Consider the following 22,163-nt stretch of genomic DNA (forward strand, 5'->3'; position numbering starts at 1 on the left):
GCTCTTCCTTCCATTCCCCTCCTGTCTCCTGGGTTCATGTCATTATCAAATGAGCAGCCAGGGTACAGAGTAGAGAGACTTGACTTACACATAATCATCAGTCACTTTCTGTCACATATGAAATCTCACACAGGAACAAAATGATGGTTTTGTGATTCTTGAGTTATGGAACCACACAGATAACAGAGATGGCCTTATTTAAAACGGATGGCAATGTAACTAGCAAAAGATCTAACAGTTTATTAAATTTCTACCTTTAAAAATAATTTTTCTTTAGAATGTTCTAGAGTAGGGGTCAGCAAACTATGGCTAGCATATCAAATCTGGAAATCTGCTTTTTTTTTTTTTTTAAGGAAAGTTTTACTGGAACACAGTCATGCCCATTTGTTTACCTATTGTTTGTGGCTTTCCCACTAAAACGGCAGAGTTGAGACAGAGACCAAATGACCAAGAATGCCTAAAACACTATCTGGCTCATTACAGAAAAGCGTGCCAACCCCTGTCCCACAGCAATAAGGCAATGCGAAAGGATAAGAACAAGGTACCTGTTGACTGGCAGGTATTTTCTTGTGACATGGCAGTTGTCACAATTTTCGTGGCTGCGTCTCTAACAGCTTGCTCCTCACTCTGCAGAAGGGTAAGGACACATTTCCAGAGAGCAAGTGTATCCTGCAACTCTAAGAAGACCAAAAGGAATCTGAATTACATAGAATGCAATTAACAGGCAGGTGCAAATACTGCTTCAAATCCCTGGTGGAAGAGAGGAGCACTGAATGAGGTACAGCTATTCCTTTTTTTCTGGGTATAAGAAGAGAGAATGTTAGACAAGCATTGGCAGAGAGGATCCTAAGGGCAGATTTGAAAATGTCTTCAGAAGCTGCTACCCAGCTGAGAAAGACCCTGTGCCCTGCTCTCCTAGGTGAGTCCCAGTTCTCTAGAAGAAAACTTTATGCATGAAGACTGCTTTGGAGAAACTAGCCCAGTGTTGATTCAAGTGTCTGAGCCTATAAATTCTCAAAGTGAGGCATCAATCAAGATTATGCTTTGGGGGCAAGAATAAAAAAAGAGAGGCTGGGTGTGGTGGCTCTGCCTATAATCCCAGCACTTTCGGAGGCTGAGGAAGGTAGATCACAAGGTCAAGAGATGAAGACCATCCTGGCCAACATGGTGAAACCCCATCTCTACTAAAAATACAAAAATTAGCTGGGCATGGTGGTGTGCCCCTGTAGTCCCAGCTACTCAGGAGGCTGAGGCAGGAGAATCACTTGAACCCGGAGGCAGAGGTTGCAGTGAGCCGACATTGCACCACTGCACTCCAGCCTGGTGACAGAGCGAGACTCCATTTCAAAAACAAAAACAAAACCCAGAATCATCATGATAAAGGCAGCAGCTTGCGTCCATGTATGTCAGGGGTCCACTGTCTGACTGCCATTACTCCTGGATACTGATCTGTTTATTCAGCCTGCGCTAGGTGCTGCTGTGGACAATCAAGAAAAGGTAATATCTTCTCCTGAGCAACCAAAAGGAATATAAAGTCAAAACCACAAAGCAATGAGTTATCAAGAACAAAACTGCGTGGCTGTGACTCACAACAGGAAAGATGAGAGTGACACAGACTTCACGATGAAGTCAGAGGTGAGCGTGGCCTCCCAGAACGGGTACCTCTGGTCCAGGCGGGGTGGGCCTGACCTGTGGAGAGGCCTCAGTGGAGGGCCATGGAAGACCACCATGCAGCATCCCCATCCTTTCAATGGGGAAACCACACTGCCCTAACTTTCGTTTGTCTATCTTCTCGCTCATCTGTACATGGAGAACCTGGTTTCAGAGTCACTGATGCTTTAGTCATACCAAAAAGAACAGTGGCTTCATTTGGGGTTTCGTTCTCTTCTTTTCGTTAAAGATCTGGCTTTAAATTTTACTCAGCCTTTCCGTCTCCAACCTTTCTAGTTGTTCTGTAGGTTTAAGACCTTTCTTTCTTAATATTTTCCTCTTTTAACATGGTCATTTATATCCTTCCCTCTTTAGTTCATTTCAATTTTTCTTTTTCCTTAAATGACTTTGCTGTGCCCTTGACTTTTCTCATGTACTTTTTTTTTTTTTTTTTTTTTTAATGAGACGGAATTTCACCCTTGTTGCCCAGGCAATGGCACAATCTCTGCACACTGCAACCTCCGCCTCCTGGGTTCAAGTGATTCTCTTGCCTCAGCCTCTGGAGTAGCTGGGATTACAGGCATGTCCCACCATGCCCGGCTAATTTTGTATTGCTAGTAGAGACAGGGTTTCTCCATGTTGGTCAGGCTGGTGTCAAACTCCCAACCCCAGGTGATCCACCCACCTCGGCTTCCCAAAGTGTTGGGATTACAGGCGTGAGCCACTGCACCCGGTCTCTCATGCACTTTTTATGTCTTTTGCTTCTACCTATTCAGTACCTTTTTTCATTGAGATGGGATCTCACCATGTTGCCAAGGCTGGAGTGCAGTGGTGCAATGGCTCACTGCAGGCTCGACCTCCTGAGCTCAAGCAATTCTCCTGCTTCAGTCTCCCGAGGAGCTGGAACTACAGCTATGTGCCACTACATCTAGCTAATTTCTTTTTTCTTTTTCTTGTAGAGATGGGATCTTGCTTTGTTACCCAAGCTGGTCTTGAACTCCTGAGCTCAAGCAATGCTCCTGCCTTGTCCTCCCAAAGTGCTAGGATTATAGGCATGAATTGCTGCATCTATTTTTCATGTCCTTGTAGGCACAGGAACCAATTTCACATAGGAATTCCAGGTTATTCCACACACATTTTGCCTGTTACGAGCTAGGGTTCAAGTAGGTAAAGTCACCTAGAAAATGTGCTGCAAAATGGTATTAATCTTACTGGAGAGACTTGACTAAAGTTTGTCATCCTTTGCTCTTATTCCTTTGGGTCTAATGATTAAATTGCAATCACACAGTCCCTGCTCAATATCCTTCTGGCTTTAAGAAAAATGTCTGGAAGTCACGAAGAAGAAAAAAGTTAAAACAGTATTGAAGAAAACGTTGTCTCCCAGAGAAATATAGGGACATGAGGCCCTTTATTGGTCTGAACTCCTACAACATTTAAAATTTGAACCTTACATCTCACTATCTAAAAAACAGTTCTTTCGTTTATTCTGTAAATCCTTTCTCTACAACTATACTGAATGCTCCTTGGAGGCAGTGACCATGTCTGATTCTTGAGGGCTGAGCATGGAAGAGGTACACAAAAACAGAATTCCATGAGAAAAGAATCATACCATATTTTTTTTATTTTTATTTATTTTTATTTTTTATTTTTTTGAGACGGAGTTTTGCTCTTGTTACCCAGGCTGGAGTGCAATGGCGCGATCTCGGCTCACCGCAACCTCCGCCTCCTGGGTTCAGGCAATTCTCCTGCCTCAGCCTCCTGAGTAGCTGGGATTACAGGCACCCGCCACCATGCCCAGCTAATTTTTTGTATTTTTAGTAGAGACGGGGTTTCACCATGTTGACCAGGATGGTCTTGATCTCTTGACCTCGTGATCCACCCGCCTCAGCCTCCCAAAGTGCTGGGATTACAGGCGTGAGCCACCGTGCCCGGCCTCTAATCATACCATAATTAATATGGGATTCAACATGGCAGGAGGGGGCAAGGTTGGGGTTGAAGCATAGCTTTAGAACCTGGGTTTTCTTTTTATTAAACCCTATGCTTAAAAGCAAAACAAAAAAAAAAGTTAGCACAATTTAAAAATTTTTAAAAAGAACTATGCTTTTCAATTGCTTAGGATTTTCTCAAGCTTGGTATTCTTACATATCATTGACATGCTGCCCGTTCCTATTACTCTTGATACACAGGGTAGCAGTGAGGAGAGACACGGGGGTGTAGAGCATGCTGGAAACCAGCTAAGATCTGTACATCCATTTAATTTCAAAGTATTTCCACTACTACATCCCAAAGATACTGATATGGTTTGGATTTGTGTCCCCACCCAAATTTCAGGTCGAAGTGGAGGAGTGGATGGTGGGAGGTGAATGAACCATGAAGGCAGATTTAGTGAGAACCCTTGCTGTTCTCATGGTAGAAGTGAGTTATCACAAGATCTGATGGTTTAAAAGTGTGTGGCACTTCTCCCAGCTCTCTGACTCTCCTGCTCCACCATGGGAAGATGTGCCTTACTTACCCTTTGACTTCTGCCATGATTCTAAGTTTCCTGAGGCCTCCCAGCCATGCTTCCTGTCGTGCCTATGGAACTATGAGCCAATTAAACCTCTTTTCTTCATGAATTATCCAGTCTCAGGCAGTTCTACATGGGAGTGTGAGAATGGACTATTATGGAAAACTGGAACTGGAAGTGGAGCACTGCTATAAAGACATTTCCACCTGAAAATGTGGAAGTGACTTTGGAACTGGGTAACGGGCAGAGGTTGGAACAGTTTAAAGGGCTCAGAAAAAGCCAGGAAGATGTGGAAAAGTTTAGAACTTCCTAGAGACTTGTTGAACAGTTTTGACCAAAATGCTGATAGTGATATGGCAATGAAGTCCAGGCTGAGGTTCTCTTAGATGGAGATGAGGAGCTTACTGGGAACTGAAGTAAAGGTCACTCTTGCTACGCTTTAGCAAAGAGACTGGCGGCATTTTGCCCCTGCCCTAGAGATCTGTGGAATGCTGAACTTGAGAGAGATGATTGAGGATATCTGGCAGAAGAAATTTATAAGCAGCAAAGCATTCAAGATGTGACCTGGCTGTTTCTAAAAGTGTACACTGATACACATGAACGAAGAGATTATCTGAAACTGGAACTTACATTTAACAGGGAAGCAGAGCATAAAAGTTTGAGAAATTTGCAGCCCGGCCATGTGATACAAAAGAAAAACCCATTTTCTGGGAAGACATTCAAGCCTACTGCAGAAATTTGCATAAATAAAGAGGAGCCGAGGCTGGGCGCAGTGGCTCATGCCTATAATTTCAGCACTTTGGGAGGCCAAAATGGGTGGATTACCTGAGGTCAGGAGTTCAAGACCAGCCTAGCCAACATGGTGAAACCCCATCTCTTAAAAATACAAGAATTAGCCAGGTGTGGTAGTGGGCACCTGTAATCTCAGCTACTTGGGAGGCTGAGGCAGGAGAATCGCTCAAACTTGGGGGGCAGAGGTTGCAGTGAGCCAATATCGTGCCATTGCACTCCAGCCTGGGCAACAAGAGTGAAACTCCATCCAAAAAAAAAAAAAAAAAAAGGGATAGGTGCTGTGGCTCATGCCTGTAATCCCAACAATTTGGGAGGCTGAGGCAGGCAGATTACGAAGTCAGGAGATCAAGACCATCTTGGCCAACATGATGAAACCCCATCTCTACTAAAATACAAAAAAAAAAAAAAATATTAGCCGTGCATAGTGGCACATGCCTGTAGTCCCAGCTACTCGGGAGGCTGAGGCAGGGGAACTGCTTGAACCCGGGTAGTGTAGGTTGTAGTGAGCCAAGACTGAGTCATTTCACTCCAGCTTGGCAACAGAGCAAGACTTCACCTCAAAAAATAAATAAATAAATAAATAAAATAAAAACATAAAAATAAAATATAGGGCCAGATGCGGTGGCTCACATCTGTAATCCCAGCACCTTGGGAGGCTGATGCAGGTGGATCACAAGGTCAGGAGTTCGAGAACAGCCTGACCAACATGGTGAAATCCTGTCTCCATTAAAAATACAAAACTCAGCCAGGTGTGGTGGTGCACACCTGTAATCCCAGCTACTCAGGAGGCTGAGCGAGACAATAGCTTGAACCTGGGTGGCGGAGACTGCAGTAAGCCGAGATGGCACCACTACACTCTAGTCTGGGTGATAGAGCAAGACTCTATCTCAAACAAACAAACAAAAAAGCCAAATGTTAATAGCTAAGAGGATGGGGAAAATGTCTCCACGGCATTTCAGAGACCTTCACAGCAACCCCTCCCATCACAGGTCCAGAGGCCTAGGAGGAAAAAATGATTTCTTAGGCCAGGCCCAGAGCCCGGTGGCTTTGTGCAGCATTGGCACATGGCATCCTCTGTCCCAGCTGCTCCAGCTCCAGCCGTGGCTAAAAGGGGCCAAGGTACAGCTCAGGTCATTGCTTCAGAGGGTGCATGCCCCAAGCCTTGGTGGCTTCTATGTGTTGTTGGGCCTGTGGGTATGCGAAAGGCAAGAGCTTAGGTTTGGAAACTTCCACCTAAACTTTAGAGGGCTGTATCAAAACATCTGGATAACCAGGCAGAAGTCTGCTGCAGGAGCGGAGCCCTCATGGAGAACCTCTGTTTGGTCAGTAGAGATGGGAAATGTGGGGTTAGAGCCCCCACATACAGTCCCCACTGGGGCACTACCTAGTGGAGCTGTGAGAAGAGGGCCACAGTTCACCAGACTCCAGAATGGTAGATCCACCTATGGTTTGCACTGTGTGCCTAGAAAAGCCACAGGCACTCAACACCAGCCTGTGAAAGCAGTCATAGGGGCTGTACCCTGTAGAGCCACAGAGGCAGAGCTGCACAAGGCCTTGGGAGCCCACCCTTTGCATCAGCATGCCCTGGATGAGAGACATGGAGTCAAAGGAGATTATTTTAAAGCTTTAAGATTTAGTGACTGCCCTGCTGGGTTCTGAACTTGCATGGGGCCTGGAGCCCCTTTGTTTTGGCCAATCTCTCCCATTTGGAATGAGGGCATTTACCCAATACCTGTGCCCCCACTGTATCTTGGAAGCAGTTAACTTGTTTTTGATTTTACAGGCTCATGGAATGAGGGCATTTACCCAACACCTGTACCCCCACTGTATCTTGGAAGTAGCTAACTTGTTTTTGATTTTATAGGCTCATGGGTGAAAGGGACGTACGTTGTCTCAGATGAGACTTTGGACTGTGGACTTTTGAGTTGATGCTGAAATAAGTTGAGATTGGGAGACTGTTAAGAAGGGATAATTGTATTTTGCAATGAGAGAAGGATATGAGATTCTGGAGGGGCCGGGGATAAAATTATATGGTCTGGATTTGTGTTTCTGCCCAAATCTCATGTTGAATTGGAGGAGGGGCCTGGTAGGAGGTGAGTGGATCACATAGGTGGATTTCCCCCTTGCTGTTCTCATGACAGCGAGTTCTCATGAGATCTGATGGTTTTAAAGTGTGTGGCACTTTCTCCTGCTCTCTCTCTCACACATTCGCTCTCTTTCTCTCTCCTGCCACCATGTGAAGAAGGTATCTGCTTCCCCTTTGCCTTCTGCCATGATTGTAAGTTTCCTAGGGCCTCCCAGCCATGCTTCCTGTTAAGATTACAGAACTGCGAGTCAGCTAAACCTCTTTTTTTCATAAATTACCCAGTCTCAGGTAGTTCTTTATAGCAGTGTGAGAACAGACTAATACAGGTATCTTCAACTTAAAACCAAAATCATTGAATGCAACTAGCAGGTTATCCAGTCACTTTAGCCAGATGCCTAGAAATCATTCTTGAATTTTCCTTTCATATCAACCTCAACACCACCAACTCCTATTGATTCTATTTCCTAAATTTCTTTTGAGCCCATCCTCTCTTCCTTGCTGCCACAGATTCACACTTACCCATTCATTTTTCACCTAGATTATTCCAACAGGCCTCCCAGAAGAGGAGACAGTTAGTCTGAGTCTTGACAAATAGAAATCAGTCAAGCAGTGTGGTTTGTTTAGTTTAGAGAACTGTTCCCTACTGATGACACACAAGGCCCGTGTTAGGGAGTGGTAGATGATAAGGCAGGAGGGGGGACCAGGGACAGAATAGAAAGGGCCTTATGAGCTGTGCTAAAGGGTGTTTAGCTGTGCTGAAGGGTGCTAAAGGCTTTATACTGAAAGCAGTGGTAACCCACTCAAAGGTTTTAAATAGTGGCCTGAAATTACCAGACTTGTATTTCAGAAAGAGGCTCTTTGTGGAGAAAAGTTTAGGGGGTAAGACTGAAAAACAAGAGGCTGGTTAAGAGTATGTTGGTGGGCCGGGCACAGTGGCTCACACCTGTAATCCCAAGACTTTGGGAGGCTGAGGTGGGTGGATCACCTGCAGTCATTCAGGAGTTTGATACCAGCCTGGCCAATATGGTGAAAACCCATCTCTCCTAAAAATACAAAAATTTGCTGGGCATGGTGACGGCCGCCTGTAGTCCCAGCTATTCGGGAGGCTGAGGCAGGAGAACTGCTCGAATCCAGGAGGTGGAGGTTGCAGTGAGCCAAGATTGTGCCACTGCATTCCAGCCTGGGTGACAAGAGAAAAACTCCATCTCACACAAAAAAAGAGTGTGTTCATGAAACTGATTAGAACATGAACTAAGATGGCAGGAATATATCTGAAAGACATAAAGGCAGGGTGCAAGTTGCCATCTTTCACCTTCCCTTCTTTTTAGGTGAGAATATCTATTCCTATTTTAAGTGAGTTTGGTACAACAGACTCTCCTCTCAGCACACTTACCAAGAACAGGACGGGGGTTGGTGAGGAAAAGTGGTGCAGTCCTGGTGAGGACTTCAACAGCAGCCAGCCGAGACTCTGTAGGAAGATGGTCTTCACAGGACAAGATGACCAGCTGAACCCACTGTTTCAGCTCAGCAGCTATCAATTCCCTGTTCTAAAACACAGAATGTACCTATCAGTAGTTCAGAAGAGACAACCAAGGGTTGACCTACATCAAACTGGGGCTGCAGATTAGCTCTTAGCTCCGTGAGAAGAAAGCTGTTTTTTAGTTGCTTTTCTATTCCAACTAGAGAGAAATATGCCCAAGGAAGAAAATCTGACTTGTCTTTTGGTACTAGGGAGTCACTAAAACTAGACAGCAAATTCCTTTAGTCTTTTTCTTTCTTTCTTTTTTTGAGACAAGGTCTTGCTCTGTTGCCCAGGCTGGAGTGCTGTGATCCTTGGCTCACTGCAACCTCTGCCTCCTGGGTTCAAGCGATCTGCCTCAGCCTCCCGAGTAGCTGGGAGTAAAGGTGTGTGCCACCACACCTAGCTAGTTTTTATATTTTTAGTAGAGACAGGGTTTCACTACATTAGTAAGGCTGGTCTTGAACTCCTGGCCTCAAGTGATCCGCCCACCTTGGCCTCCCAAAGTGTTGGGATTACAGGCATGACCCACTACCCCTGGCCTTCCTTTAGTCTTTTTGGATGCAAATCAGGTTATGAGAACACTGGCATACTTGATACCTCTGGTAAAGACCAAACTTGTGGGGAAAGACCATCCAGCAAATAATAACTTGTTGTCACCAATAACCAGATACTCCTCCTAGAGCAACAGAACCCCAGACTTCTGGCTGGGCCCAAGGGCACCCAGATAGAGACTACATGTCCCAGTCTCTGACATTTGGGAGTAACATGTGATTAAGTTCTGAAGACTGGGATGACACTAGAAGTAGTAGTACCTGAGCACTTTCAAGTCATGCCTTAGGAAATGGCCATGATCTTTATTTCCTGGGTTTCCCCTTCCTGCTAGCTAAACAAGGATAAGACGGTGGAAGCTGGAGCAACCAGGTGGGGACCTAAGATAGAAGCTATGTGTTTAGGACAGCAGAACAGCAAAGTATGAGAGAATCTGGTGGCTCAACACTGTCAAGCTACATTTGCTTTGGACAGCTTCTATCTGATTTAAGTCACAGTATTTACGAGTTTCTGTTACAACATTTAAAGCAGCATCACAGGCTGGGCACAGTGGCTCATGGCTGTAATCCCAGCACTTTTGAGGCCGAGGCGGTTGGATCACCTGAGGTCAGGAGTTCGAGACCAGCCTGGCCAATACGGTGAAACCGTGTCCCTACGAATATACAAAAATTCATAGGACATGGTGGCTCATGCCTTTAATCCCTGCTACTCAGAAAGCTGAGGTAGGGGAATCGCTTGAACCCGGGAGGCAGAGGTAGCAGTGAGCTGAGATCATGCCGCTGCACTGTAGCCTGGGGGAGAGAGAAATACGAAGGAGGGAAGGCAGGCTAGAGGAGGGGAAGGGAGAGGAGGAGAGGGCAGGGGTGGACAGGGGAGGGGAGGAGTGACTTTAAGACACACATAATAACTGGTTAGAAACAGCTTGGGATAAGAATAATGCCTTGGCAGGCTTGTTAGGCTGCCTGGTGACTTCTGTCTTAAAACTTGGTGTTTTTGGTTTTGAGGCGGAGTCTCGCTCTGTTGCTAAGGCTGGAGTGCAGTGGCACGATCTTGGCTCACTCCAACCTCCACCTCCTGGGTTCAAGCGACTCTCCTGCCTCAGCCTCCTGAGTAGCTGAGATTACAAGCACATGCCACCATGCCTGGCTAATTTTTGTAATTTTTAGTAGAGATGGGGTTTCATCATGTTGGCCAGACTGGTCTTGAACTTCTGACCTCAGGGTGATCTGCCCACCTTGGCCTCCCAAAGTGCTGGGATTACAGACATGAGCCACCGCGCTTGGCCCTGGTGGTTTTTTTTGTTTTGTTTTGTTTTTGAGACAGGGTCTCACTCTGTCGCTCAGGCTGGAGTGCAGGAGTGTGATCTCTTGGATCACTACAACCTCCGCCTCCTGGGTTCAAGCGATTCTCCTGCCTCAGCCTCTGGAGCAGCTGGGATTACAGGCACCCACCACCATGCACGGCTAATTTTTTGTATTTCTTCGTAGAGATGGAGTTTCACTGCTTGCTGGTCAGGTTAGTCTTGAACTCCTGACCTCAGAGTGATCCACCCACCTCAGCCTGCCAAAGGGTTGGGATTATAGGCATGAGCCACCATGGTCGGCTGGTGCTTTTTCCCCCCTGGGCTATAGTTTTTTAGCAAATCACCTCCGTTCCTGTACTCTTTCCACCCCACCCGACTTTTTTTTTTGGGCTTTTTGTGTCTCCTAGTAACCTCCTAGGTTTGGCTCCTTGTCCTGCCTTTGAATGACAGATCCAAGGAAATTGGGCCTGCTTGTTAATTTCTACCCTCGGTTTTATCTCTGCCCAGCCTCATGCTCTCCGAACTTCACAATCTCCCCTATGAAGTCTTCTTCAGCCTCCAAACTCTCACTCCCTCCACTGGGTTCTCATGGCCCCGGCACATCTTCCTGCTAGAGCATATAATGTCATTATCTAATGCTCTCCTTCTTTCATTAGACTGTATCTCTAGTCTCTGCTCATCTTTGTATTTCAGTACCTATACATCAGTGCTAGGTTTACTGTAAGGGCTCTGGATTCACAGTGTTATGCCATCACCATCAGTGTGGCTATGTGGAATCCAGGTCTTCAGGTGATTTTCCTGTGGTATTGGCTGCCTTCTACTTGTGATTCAATGATGGGGCTATCTTTCTTGTAGGTAACTAAGCAGCATGTATTTGTCTTAAGACATCTTCCCAGGAAGCTTGTTTTTCTTACTTTTGTTCTACTTCACTATCAAAGGACATGTAAAACAGGTGGGGTGCCTCTGGGCCTCCATCCAGAGCCAGCCGGGCAATGTTCTGGGGGAATATTTAAGCCTTAGTGATGTATTTTCATTTTTAGTTCACTAGGTTGCAAATATTTTTGGAAGTGACATGTTTATTCTTCTTTATTTAAATAAAGAGGCTATCTACAGAAATAGGGAAAAAACAAGGGATTTGAGGATAAGTGTTTTGAGGGGAAAGTCCTGTTACCCCTAGGGACTCTTAATTTAAAAAAAAGGCCTACAACAGGCCAGTCACAGTGGCTCATGTCTGTAATCCCAGTACTTTGGGAGGCCAAGGCAGGTGGATCACCTTAGGTCAGCAGTTCGAGACCAGCCTGGCCAACATGGTGAAACCTGTCTCTACTAAAAATACAAAAAATTAGCCAGGTGTGGTGGCAGGCACCTGTAATCCCAACTACTCGGGAGGCTGAGGCAGGAGAATTGCTTGAACCTGGGAGGTAGAGATTGCAGTGAGCCAAGATCATGCCACTGCACTCCAGCCTGGGTTACAAGAGCAGGACTTCACCTTAAAAAAAAAAAAAAAAAAAAGCCTAAAACAAGAGAAAAGAAAGGTGGTGTTCAAAGACGTCTTCTCAAGTTATACTTGAAGTGAAAAGGCAGCACAAACAATATTTTTGTAGATGTTACATACACATGTCACAGGGGTTCTGCCTGTTGAGAGAGTTTACTTCTACTGACACCTTCCGAGTAAATAAGAACACAAAAACCCAGGTCCCAGAAGAAGAACAGAACCAGCCTTACCTCCACACATGTCTGCATATGGTGGGAAATGATTTTAGAGGCAAGCCTCAGAGCTACACTCTGTATTTCAGATCTAGAAAAATAAACAACAAAAAAATCACACAAAATTACAATCAGACACACTTCATACATTGGTGTGTGTGTATTTTTGTTTTTTTTTTTTTTTTTTTTTGAGACAGAGTCTTGCTCTGTCGCCCAGACTGGAGAGCAGTGGTGCAATATTGGCTCATTGCAACCTCCGCCTCATGGTTCAAGCGATTCTCCTACCTCAGCCTCCTCGGTAGCTGGGATTACAGGCGAGCACCATCATGTCTGGCTAATTTTTGTATTTTTAGTACAGACTAGGTTTCATTATGTTGGTCAGGCTAGTCTCAAACTCCTGATCTCATGATCTACCTGCCTCAGCCTCCCAAAGTGCTGGGATTACAGACATTAGCTACTGCAACCGACCCATACACTGGTTTTTGCAGACAGTCTGTAACCTATGCAGATGTGAACACTGGAAATCTCTACCTCCCGGTTACAAAAATGCCTCTGGAAGCAATTACCTTTGGTTATTAATGTGAATCACTGATATCACTCTATTGCTTGAGTTTAGAACTCTTAGGCTGAGGCTTAGAAGAAAATACAGGACCTGAGACCTGAGGCCAGGATTGTGAGCAAGTTCATTATATAATGACCGATGAGACCAGACACCCTACCAGGCTGCATGGGAGGCACTGGAGGCAAACCTTTCACTGGAAGCAATATCCATCGTCCAGATCAAGAACTCCTTTGGGGTCAGATGGACACAGTGCTCCGTCTGGGGAAGCCACTCACTAGGATTCATGTAGTGGAGAATTTTCAGTATCTGTTAAGTCAAATCCATGGAAAAAAAGAGAAATAAATACTCAGGGAAAAGTCTCCAGATGTTAAATAATAGTTGTATCAACAAGGGGTCTATCTTTCAAAAGGTCCTCACTGACTTATTTCCCCCATAATACCTTTGGGAGACTGAGGCAGGGTGAACAACTAACCAGAGGACCTCTAGTGATGGGATGGGAGCCAGGTGCCCTGAGTCCTAGGCCCCTGCCCTTTCCTGGATTATGCTTTCCAGGTGGCCATCTGCCCTGAAATAGGCATGTCAGCAAAGACTACCTCTGACACACTCTACAGTGATTTTTTAATGATCTGTTTCCTAAACATCTCAAAGTGGTTTGCTCTGTCTTTGGTTAATCTCTGCCATCAATACCCCTATCATCAAAAGCTTTTCTTGGTGCCCTAGGTATGACGCCGTGCAAACCATCATACAAAGAGAATCTTTATTCGCTGGATGTCAAATCTACTTCCTATTGCCCCAGAGAGCACAAACCCAATCTTGCCTCCATTATCCCACCATTCCAGTGGCTCACAAAACAATGTGGGGAGTGGAAAGGAGCAGCCAGTACATCGGAGGCCTTACCTTGCAGAAGCATTCTGGGTGACTCTCCTTCATGGCCAATAATAAGAACTTCTCTCCCATGTTGCACAGCAAGGGTGGCAGTCCCTTCTCTCCGAGTCCAGAGGCTGCCAACAAGAACTTTTCCAAGAGAGCTTCCAGTGTCAATGAGCGCACTTCAGGGAAGGCAGATTCTAACAGCTGAGAGAAAGAGATGGGGACGTCCCTCTCCCGCTCTCCACTGTTGGCTGCTGCGGCCCACACTGCAGCAATGGCTAGTCTGGTGAGGCTCTGGAGGTACTGGGGCAGGCCTGGCACCTTGAAGGCATTGGGAAATCCCGTTATCAACTCTGATGCTGAGATAATCCCTCTGACTTCCTCCCAGAAGCCAAGATTCTCCAGAACTAAGAAGCAGAAAAAGCAAAGGGAAAGAGATAATCACTTTAACTTTCCACAAAAGGTATGAAAGAATGAAAGACTGAAGACACTGGGTGAGACTGGCAGATGTCTTCCATAAGCACACTGCAAACAATATCGTCAGTGACTAGCCCACTAAGGTTCAGACTTCTAGTCCACAACAATTTCTATTTAGGTAATGTATCATTTTTCCAGCAGGGGGACAAAGGCATTACTATCAGAAGTTGCGTTTCCCGCACCCCTCCTCAACATTCAATAAATATGAACTCAGTGACCTCTTGCCATGTCTAGTATAAACTTTCTTCAGGTGCTCAGCTCCCCTCTGTAACACCTCTTCCCAGAAGCTCTTGGTTGAACCCTATAGTACCTTGGAACTCATGGGACAGCTTATTCCATTGTTAGTAGACCTGATTGTCAAAAAGCTCTTTTTGTGTTTCTACTCACTGGCCTTTTGCTACATTTTGAGGCTACCAATGATCACTCTTTAGGCATTTGATTATAATTCTTGTGTCCCCTCTGTCTTCTCCAGGTGAAACATACCTACTTCCTTCCCCAGATGATTGGGGTCACCGTCTCATTATTCTAGCTGCTTTCCTTTGAACATGCTGCACTCTCTCTCTTAAAAAAATGACCCACAGGTAAAGCGCATGAAATAATCCCATCACTGTCCCTCAGATGACCCAGCCATGGTTGGTGACTGTTGAGCCGGAGGAAGGGGTCAGTGGGAGGTGCTGGGTGCTGAGGTGCAGTAATGTGTATCCATTCTAGGAAAAAAAAAAAAAAGGCCCAAGGGCCGGATCACAACTCGCCTGCATGGTTTGACCTGCAAGACTATTACTTTCCCTGTTCTGAACTGGAGTGTTGCATCACACTGTTGACTCATATGGAGCATAAAGTCAACTGAAACCACAGCCCTTCTTTCTTGACGTGGTCTACTGACGGTGGTGAGTCATCTTCCTCACACTTTGTACTCAGTACTTTGGTCGAGATGGGTTTTCGTTTGTTTATTTTAAGCCCAAGCATATCCCTGTTAAATTGTATCTTCCTGTTAAGTTTTATGGTCTGTCTTTCAGTTGCTGAAATCTTTTCATAGTCTCGTTTCTCACTAAAAAATTAAAAAACCAAAAACATTTTGCCTGCTTACTATGTGCTAGGAGCTAAATAAGATCACTGACCTTAAGAAGTTTATAGTTAGTTTAGTTTGAGAAAGAGAAATGCAAAAAAAAAAAAAAAAAAAAAAAAAAGAGAAAGAGAAACGCATGAACAGGTAATGCCAATATATAATGGTTTAAATGATAACCTAAGTCTCAAAGAGGAAAAGAGGCGATAATCTGTTAGGAACACCAAAGACAAGGCAACCAGCTGAGCAAAGGCTAACAAAGGCATGAAACAGAGTGGACCACGTGGGGAACTACAGGCCATCCCCTAACACTGGAGCATGAAATTCAAGGTGGGAAAGAGCAGGAGACGAGGCTAGGGAAGAAATGTGTCTAGAACACAGAAAGCCTGCTAGACAATGTGAAGCAGCTAGTTCTGTATGCAAGGGAATGCCACTGAGGGGTTTTTAAGCAATGAAGTCAGGGGCCCATTTTCACTAAAGTGCTCTTCTTGTTGAGAAGGCAACATTAGAGGCAGGGAGACCAGTTACAACACTACTGCACCATAGTCCAGGAGAGAAATGATGAGGGCCTCAAGTTTGGAAGGAATTGGGAGAAGGTGGGTTTAAGAAATATTAAAGGTCTGAAGCCAAGGTGATCATTTAAAAAGGCAAAAAAGAAAGAAAGAAAAATACTGAAGGGATAAAACTGGCAGGACTAGGGAATGAGGGTGCAGAACAGAGGAGGAGTCTTGCCCAGTTCTTCACACATGTACTTCATCTAATAGAAGTCAGGTAAACTAGCCAGGTGTGGTGGCTCACGCCTGTAATCCCAACACTTTGGGAGCTCAAGGTGGGAGGATTACTTGAGCCTAGGAGTTCCAGACCAGCCTGGGAAACATTGTGAGAATCTATTTCTACAAAAAATAAAAAAATCGGCTGGGCGGGGAATCACTGGAGCCCAGGAGGTCGAGGATACAGTGAGCCATGATGCTGCCACTGCACTCCAGCCTGGGTGACAAAGCAAGACCCCTATCTCAAAAATGGATAAAAAGTGGTCGGCAAACTTCAATTCACATGAATGCCTAAATGCCCACAATCAAATAATTACTAAAAATGTGAGCCAGGTGGAGGGTGGAGGCCTTTGGTGAGCAGGCTCCCCACTGGCCCTTGCCTCAAATCCTCTTCAAGGCTCTTACCAATTCATTAACTAGCCCTCTTTGGTTCTAGTCATCCGCAATTATGAACCCTCTTAATAAGTATCATTCTGTCCATGAAGTTTTATCTACAAGAACTTAGGACAGACTTCACCAAATGCCTTGCCAAAATTTAGATATTATATGCATAGCATTCTCGGATAAACCCTCACTAAAAATTGTACTCATGATGTTAACAAGTTTATCCTGGATTGGCTTACCAGAGAGCATTTAAGTGATAAGCATTTATAGCTAATAAAACACTGTTCACATTCATCATCTCATATAACTCAGAGAACTCTGCTGACTTCTAGAAAACTAACATAAACATAATGCAAATGTAAAACATTAAGGTAACACTTAGAAAAATTTGAAATTGAAAATTTGCATAGGTTTGCAATTTGAGAATTAAAAGTATAGATTTATGTAACACACCAAACTGTTTCAAAGTCCGCCACAGGGGGCAAAATGGGGACTGGACTTGGGATCCAATATGATGGTACTCCATGGAGGCCACCATCTGCGGCTGCAGACACACCTCTAACTCTTAGCTCAGATGCTGCAGAAGTCCCAGCTCACCAGGAGGCATCTTTTTATTTTTTTATTTTCTCAGAGACAGAGCCTCTCTCTGTTGCCCAGGCTGGAGTGTAGTGGCACGATTTTGGCTCCCTGCAACCTTTGCCTCCCAGGCTCCAGTGATTCTCCTGCCTCAGTCTCCAGAGTAGCTGGAAATACAGGCACGCACCACTATGCCTGGCTAATTTTTGTATTTTTAGTAGAAACAGGGTTTCAACATGTTGCCCAGGCTGGTCTCAAACTCCTGACCTCAGATGATCCACCCACCTTGGCCTCCCAAAGTGCTGGGATTACAGGTGTGAGCCACTGAGCCTGGCCAGGCACGCATCTTTATAAAGCAGTTGGGGAAACCCCAGGCAATCAGGATCTTCAACCTCTGTGTCATCTCTGTTTCAATGTCTAAAACCTGAATCTCATAACAATTTAGCAATAAGAAGAGCACAGTACTATCATCTCCAGGTACCATTTTCCCGTCCTTCCTACCCACTGCTGCCAGAGGACAACACTACAATCAAAAGCAATTTCATTTGTTTGGCACAGTCAGAAATACAGCTCAGAAATCTGCTCTTAAAATTGTAATTAAAAACAGGAAGAACTATCTGGGCCGTTCTGGATAATTTTTTTTTTTTTATAAGAAAAAGAATAAAAAAGAGGAAGAAAGAGAAAGAGGAAGAGGGAGAGAGGATGGGGGTATTGCTTTATTGCCCGGGCTAGAATGCAGTCTAAATATGGGTATGCCTGTAATTGTCCTTAATAATGGAGATATAAAAGAAAATGAGGGAAGAGAATAACAAACAAGGAGCCAACCAACATTTCTTTTAAACTTCTAAGTTGATATGATGTGGTACTGATAAGAGTGTATATTTTGTATATTTAAAGTGGAGAGTTCTATAAATGTTAATTACATTTACTTGTTCCAGATCTGAGTTCAAGTCCTGGATATCGTTGTTAATTTTCTGTCTCATTGATCTGTCTAATATTAATGTTGAAGTCTCCCACTATTATTGTGTGGGAGTCTAAGTCTCTTTATAAGTCTTGTATGTCTGCGTATTCCTGTATTGGGTGCGTATATATTTAGGATCTTTAGCTCTTCTTGTTGTTGCATTGATCCTTTTATCATTATATAATGTCCTTCTTTGCTTCTTTTGATCTTTGTTGCTTAATTGTAACCTCTGCTTTTTATTTATTTATTTTAGCTCTCTGTTTGGTTGGTAAATCTTTCTCCATCCCTTGTTTGGAGTCTTTGTGTATCCTTGAATGTGAGATGGGTCTGGATGCAGCATACTGATGGGTGTTAGTTTTTTATTCAAATTGCCTGTCTGTCTTTGGATTGGGGGATTTAGTCAGTTTAAATTTAGAATTAATAATAATATATGTGAGTTTAATACTGCCATTTAATATTAGCTGGCTATTTTGTCCATTAGTTGATGTAAATTCTTCATTATATTGAGCTCTTTTTGATAATTTTTTTTAGAAAGGCTGATACTGTTTGTTCCTTTCTATGTGTAGTGGTTCTTTCAGAAGCTCTTGTAAAGCAGGCCTGGTGGTGATGAAATCTCTGAGTACTTGCTTATTCACAAAAAACTTTATTTTTCCTTCACTTGTGAAGCTTAGTTTGGCTGGATGTGAAATTCTGGGTTGAAAGTTCTTTTCTTTAAGGATGTTGAATATTGGCCCCCACTCTCTTCTGGCTTGTAGGGTTTCTGCTGAGAGATCTGCTGTGAGTCTGATAGGCTTCCCTTTGTGGGTAACCTGACCTTTCTCTCTGGCAGCCCTTAGTATTTTCTCCTTCATTTCAACCCTGGTGAATCTGACGATTACGTGCCTTGGAGTTGCTCTTCTTGAGGAATATCTCTGTGGTGTTCTCTGTATTACCTGGAGTTGAATATTATCCTGCCTTACTAGGCTGGGAAAATTTTCCTGAATAATGTCCTGAAGCGTATTTTCCAGCTTGGATTCATTCTCTTCGTCACATTCAGGTACACCTATCAAGCGTAGATTAGGTCTTTTCACATAGTCCCATATTTCTTGGAGACTTTGCTTGTTCCTTTTTATCCTTTTTTCTCTAATCTTGTCTTCTTGTTTTAGTTCATTGAGTTGGTCTTCGACCTCTGATATCCTTTCTTCTGCTTGATCAATTCGGCTGTTAAAACTTGTGCATACTTCACGAAGTTCTCCTATTGTGTTTTTCAGCTCCATCAATTCACTTATATTCCTCTCTAAATTGTGTATTCTTGTTAACATTTCGTCAAATCTTTTTTCAAAGTTCTTAGTTACTTTAGATTGGGTTAAAACAAGTTCTTTTAATTCAAAGAAGTTTCTCATTCTGCACATTTTGAAGCCTGCTTCTGTAATTGGAACACACTCGTTCTCCATCAAGCCTTGTTCCGTTGCTGATGAGGAACTGTGATCCCCCGCTGAGGGAGAGGCGTTCTGATCTTGGGTATTCTCAGCCTTTTTTGGCTGTTTTCTTCCCTTCGTTATAAATTTATCCATCTGTGGTCTTTGTATTTACCGTCTTTGTAATCGGGTTTCTGAGTGGACGTCCAACTTACTGATTCTCAGCGCCGAAATCTGAGCAACCCACTGCACCGACTAAATCAGCGGCGTTAAGATTGATGGTGCTTTTCTGACTCTGCACCAAGAACCGTCGCTCCAAGGCGCCGGCAAAACCGCCTCGCTGGTCACAAGAGTCCCGCTGGCGACCCGTGGGGCTCCTCCGCTGGGAATCTCCTGGTGCGTGAGCAACAAGAATTCATGTGAAGGTGTGGCGTCCTCTCATTCTTTGCGCTTTCACTGGGAGCTACGATCCCGAGCTTCGTTCTGGATAATTTTTAAAGGAACCTGTTATCTGACAGAGATACAGTCCAGGCTAAGTGTAGTCTGCTGGACTTGAGAGCTGCACACCTAGATCCATTTGCCTGGTCTGGGGCCTTAAGAAGGGATGATGTCACTAGGAAGCCAGGGAATGAAGGTACTACCCCAAAGAAGGAGGAGATGGGGAGCAAGCATGCTGATAAAGGGAATGAATGGAGATGTTCCTTTGGGACTTCTTGACCTATACTACCTGTGACTTGAGTATTAACTCCGTAAGAATTTACTAAACACATACAGGTTGAGCATCCCTAATCTGAAAATCTGAAATCTAAAATGCTCTAAATTTGGAAACTCTTTAGGTGTTGAAATGATGCCGCAAGTAGAAAATTCCACACTTGACCTAATGCAGTCAATACATAGAGGCAATATATTCAGTGCCCTCAAGGAAAAAATAAACTCACTTGGTTATGGGTATAAGGTATGTATGAAACATAAATAAATTTTGTATTTAGACTTCGCTTCCATCCCCAAGATATCTCATTATATATGCAAAGTTTCCAAAATCCAAAAAACAAACCAAACCTGCAATCTGAAACATGTCTGGTCCCAAGCATTGTGGATAAAGGATGCCTAACTGTATTAGATACTTTGGGAGATACAGAGCTGAGAAAGAAAAAGATCTGTTTCAAAGAGCATTTTTTTTTTTTTTTGAGACGGAGTTTCAGTCTTGTTGCTCAGGCTCACCACAACCTCTGCCTCCTGGGTTCAAGCAATTGTCCTGCCTCAGCCTCCCAAGTAGCTGGGATTACAGGCATGCACCACTACGCCCAGCTAATTTTGTATTTTTAGTAGAGATGGGGTTTCTCCATGTTGGTCAGGCTGGTGTCAAACTCCCGATCTCAGATGATCCACCTGCCTCAGCCTCCCAAAGTGCTAGGATTATAGGTGTGAGCCACTGCACCTGGCCTCAAAGAGCTTTAAGACCAATGGGAGGACAAAGAACAAGTACACAATAATAACTGTAAAAATATGGCTGGGTGCAATGGTTCAGGTCTGTGATCCTAGCACTTCCGCCTGGGTGGATCACCTGAGGTTGGGAGTTCAAGACCAACAACATGGTGAAACCCTGTCTCTACTAAAAAAAAAAAATAAAATAATTAGCCAGGCATGATGGCAGGTGCCTGTAATCCCAGCTACTCAGGAGGCTGAGGCAGGACAATTACTGAACCCGAGAGGTAGAGTTTCCAGTGAGCTGAGATCACGCCATTGCACTCCAGCCTGAGCGAAGAACAAGACTGTCTCAAAAAACAAAAACTATAAACATCACAAAATGTTTAGTGTCCTAAAATTTTTACTAATAAAAGCTGACATTTGGACTGGCCGCAGTGGTTCACGCCTGTAATCCCAGCACTTCGGGAGGCCAAGGTGGGCGGACCACCTAAGGTCAGGAGTTTGAGACCAGCCTGACCAACATGGCTAAACCCTGTCTCTACTAAAAACACAAAAATTAGCCAGTGTGGTGCTGCATGCCTGTAATCCCAGCTACTCAGGGGGCTGAGGCAGGAGAATTGCTTGAACTCAGGAGGCAGAGGTTGAGGTGAGCCGAGATCGCGCCATTGCACTACAGCCTGGGCAACAAGAGCAAAACTGTCTCAAAAAAAAGCTAACATTTGTTGAGTATTTAGGTGTCATATACTATTCTGTAATTATAAAATATTACATATCCATGATTTAGTGCTATGAAAAAAAATTACTTTTATTTTGAGAGAGTCTCTGTGGCCCAGGCTGGAGTGCAGTGGTACCATATCGGCTCACTGTTAACCTCCACCTCCCAGGTTCAAGCAATTCTCCTGCCTTAGCCTCCCGAGTAGCTGAGATTACAGGTGTTCACCACCATGCCCGACTAGTTTAGTTTTGTATTTTTTTTTTTTTAGTAGAGATGGGGTTTCACCATGTTGGCCAGGCCGGTCTCCAACTCCTGACCTCAGATGATCCACCCACCTTGGCCTCACAAAGTGTTGGGATTACAGGTGTGAGCCACCCCACCCAGCCAAAAATTACTTTTAGAACTGACACTTGTTGATATTATTCTGAGCACCTAGACAAGTACTAACTCATTAATGAGGTAGGCTCTATTATTATTCCCATTTTACAGATGAGGAAACAGAGAGGTTAAGTTACTTGCTCAAAGTCACTAAGGCAATGGTAGGTAAAGAGAATACATACTAAAGCCGTATGAAAAACCAAATTGAATGTGATGGCATTGATTTTCTACTGGAAAAAATTGAAAAAGGGCTTTTAAGAGGGAACACAATTTAAGGCCTCGCTGGGAGAGAAGGGGAGAGGGCAAACGTGCCAGGGAGAGTTAGGAGAGAAGAGACACTGAGAGACCTTTAAATATGTTTGCCGAATTAATGTCTCAATGGAGGAGCAGCAAGACAGGTTAGGGCTCTAGCCAAAAGGGAGAAAATTATCCAGTGATATTCATTTAGGCACTTTCTCCAAACTGCT

The 22,163-nt window shown here is 44.3% G+C and overlaps 1 protein-coding gene across 7 annotated transcripts in view; it reads right to left on the reverse strand.

The window, feature by feature from the left end:
• THADA (THADA armadillo repeat containing) overlaps positions 1 to 22,163 on the reverse strand; it is a 368,932-nt gene that overhangs the window by 48,482 nt on the left and 298,287 nt on the right. For all 7 annotated transcript variants that reach the window (XM_074396552.1, XM_074396550.1, XM_074396539.1 and 4 more), the window contains 5 exons: positions 13,575 to 13,954; positions 12,865 to 12,983; positions 12,134 to 12,206; positions 8,428 to 8,581; positions 546 to 677 (listed from right to left, as the gene is read on the reverse strand). In XM_074396552.1, the coding sequence (XP_074252653.1) occupies positions 546 to 677; positions 8,428 to 8,581; positions 12,134 to 12,206; positions 12,865 to 12,983; positions 13,575 to 13,954 (858 nt within the window). The remainder of the gene's footprint in view (positions 1 to 545; positions 678 to 8,427; positions 8,582 to 12,133; positions 12,207 to 12,864; positions 12,984 to 13,574; positions 13,955 to 22,163) is intronic.

The sequence above is a fragment of the Saimiri boliviensis genome, chromosome 1, assembly GCF_048565385.1.
Source record: "Saimiri boliviensis isolate mSaiBol1 chromosome 1, mSaiBol1.pri, whole genome shotgun sequence".
Classification (NCBI taxonomy): Eukaryota; Metazoa; Chordata; class Mammalia; order Primates; family Cebidae; genus Saimiri; species Saimiri boliviensis.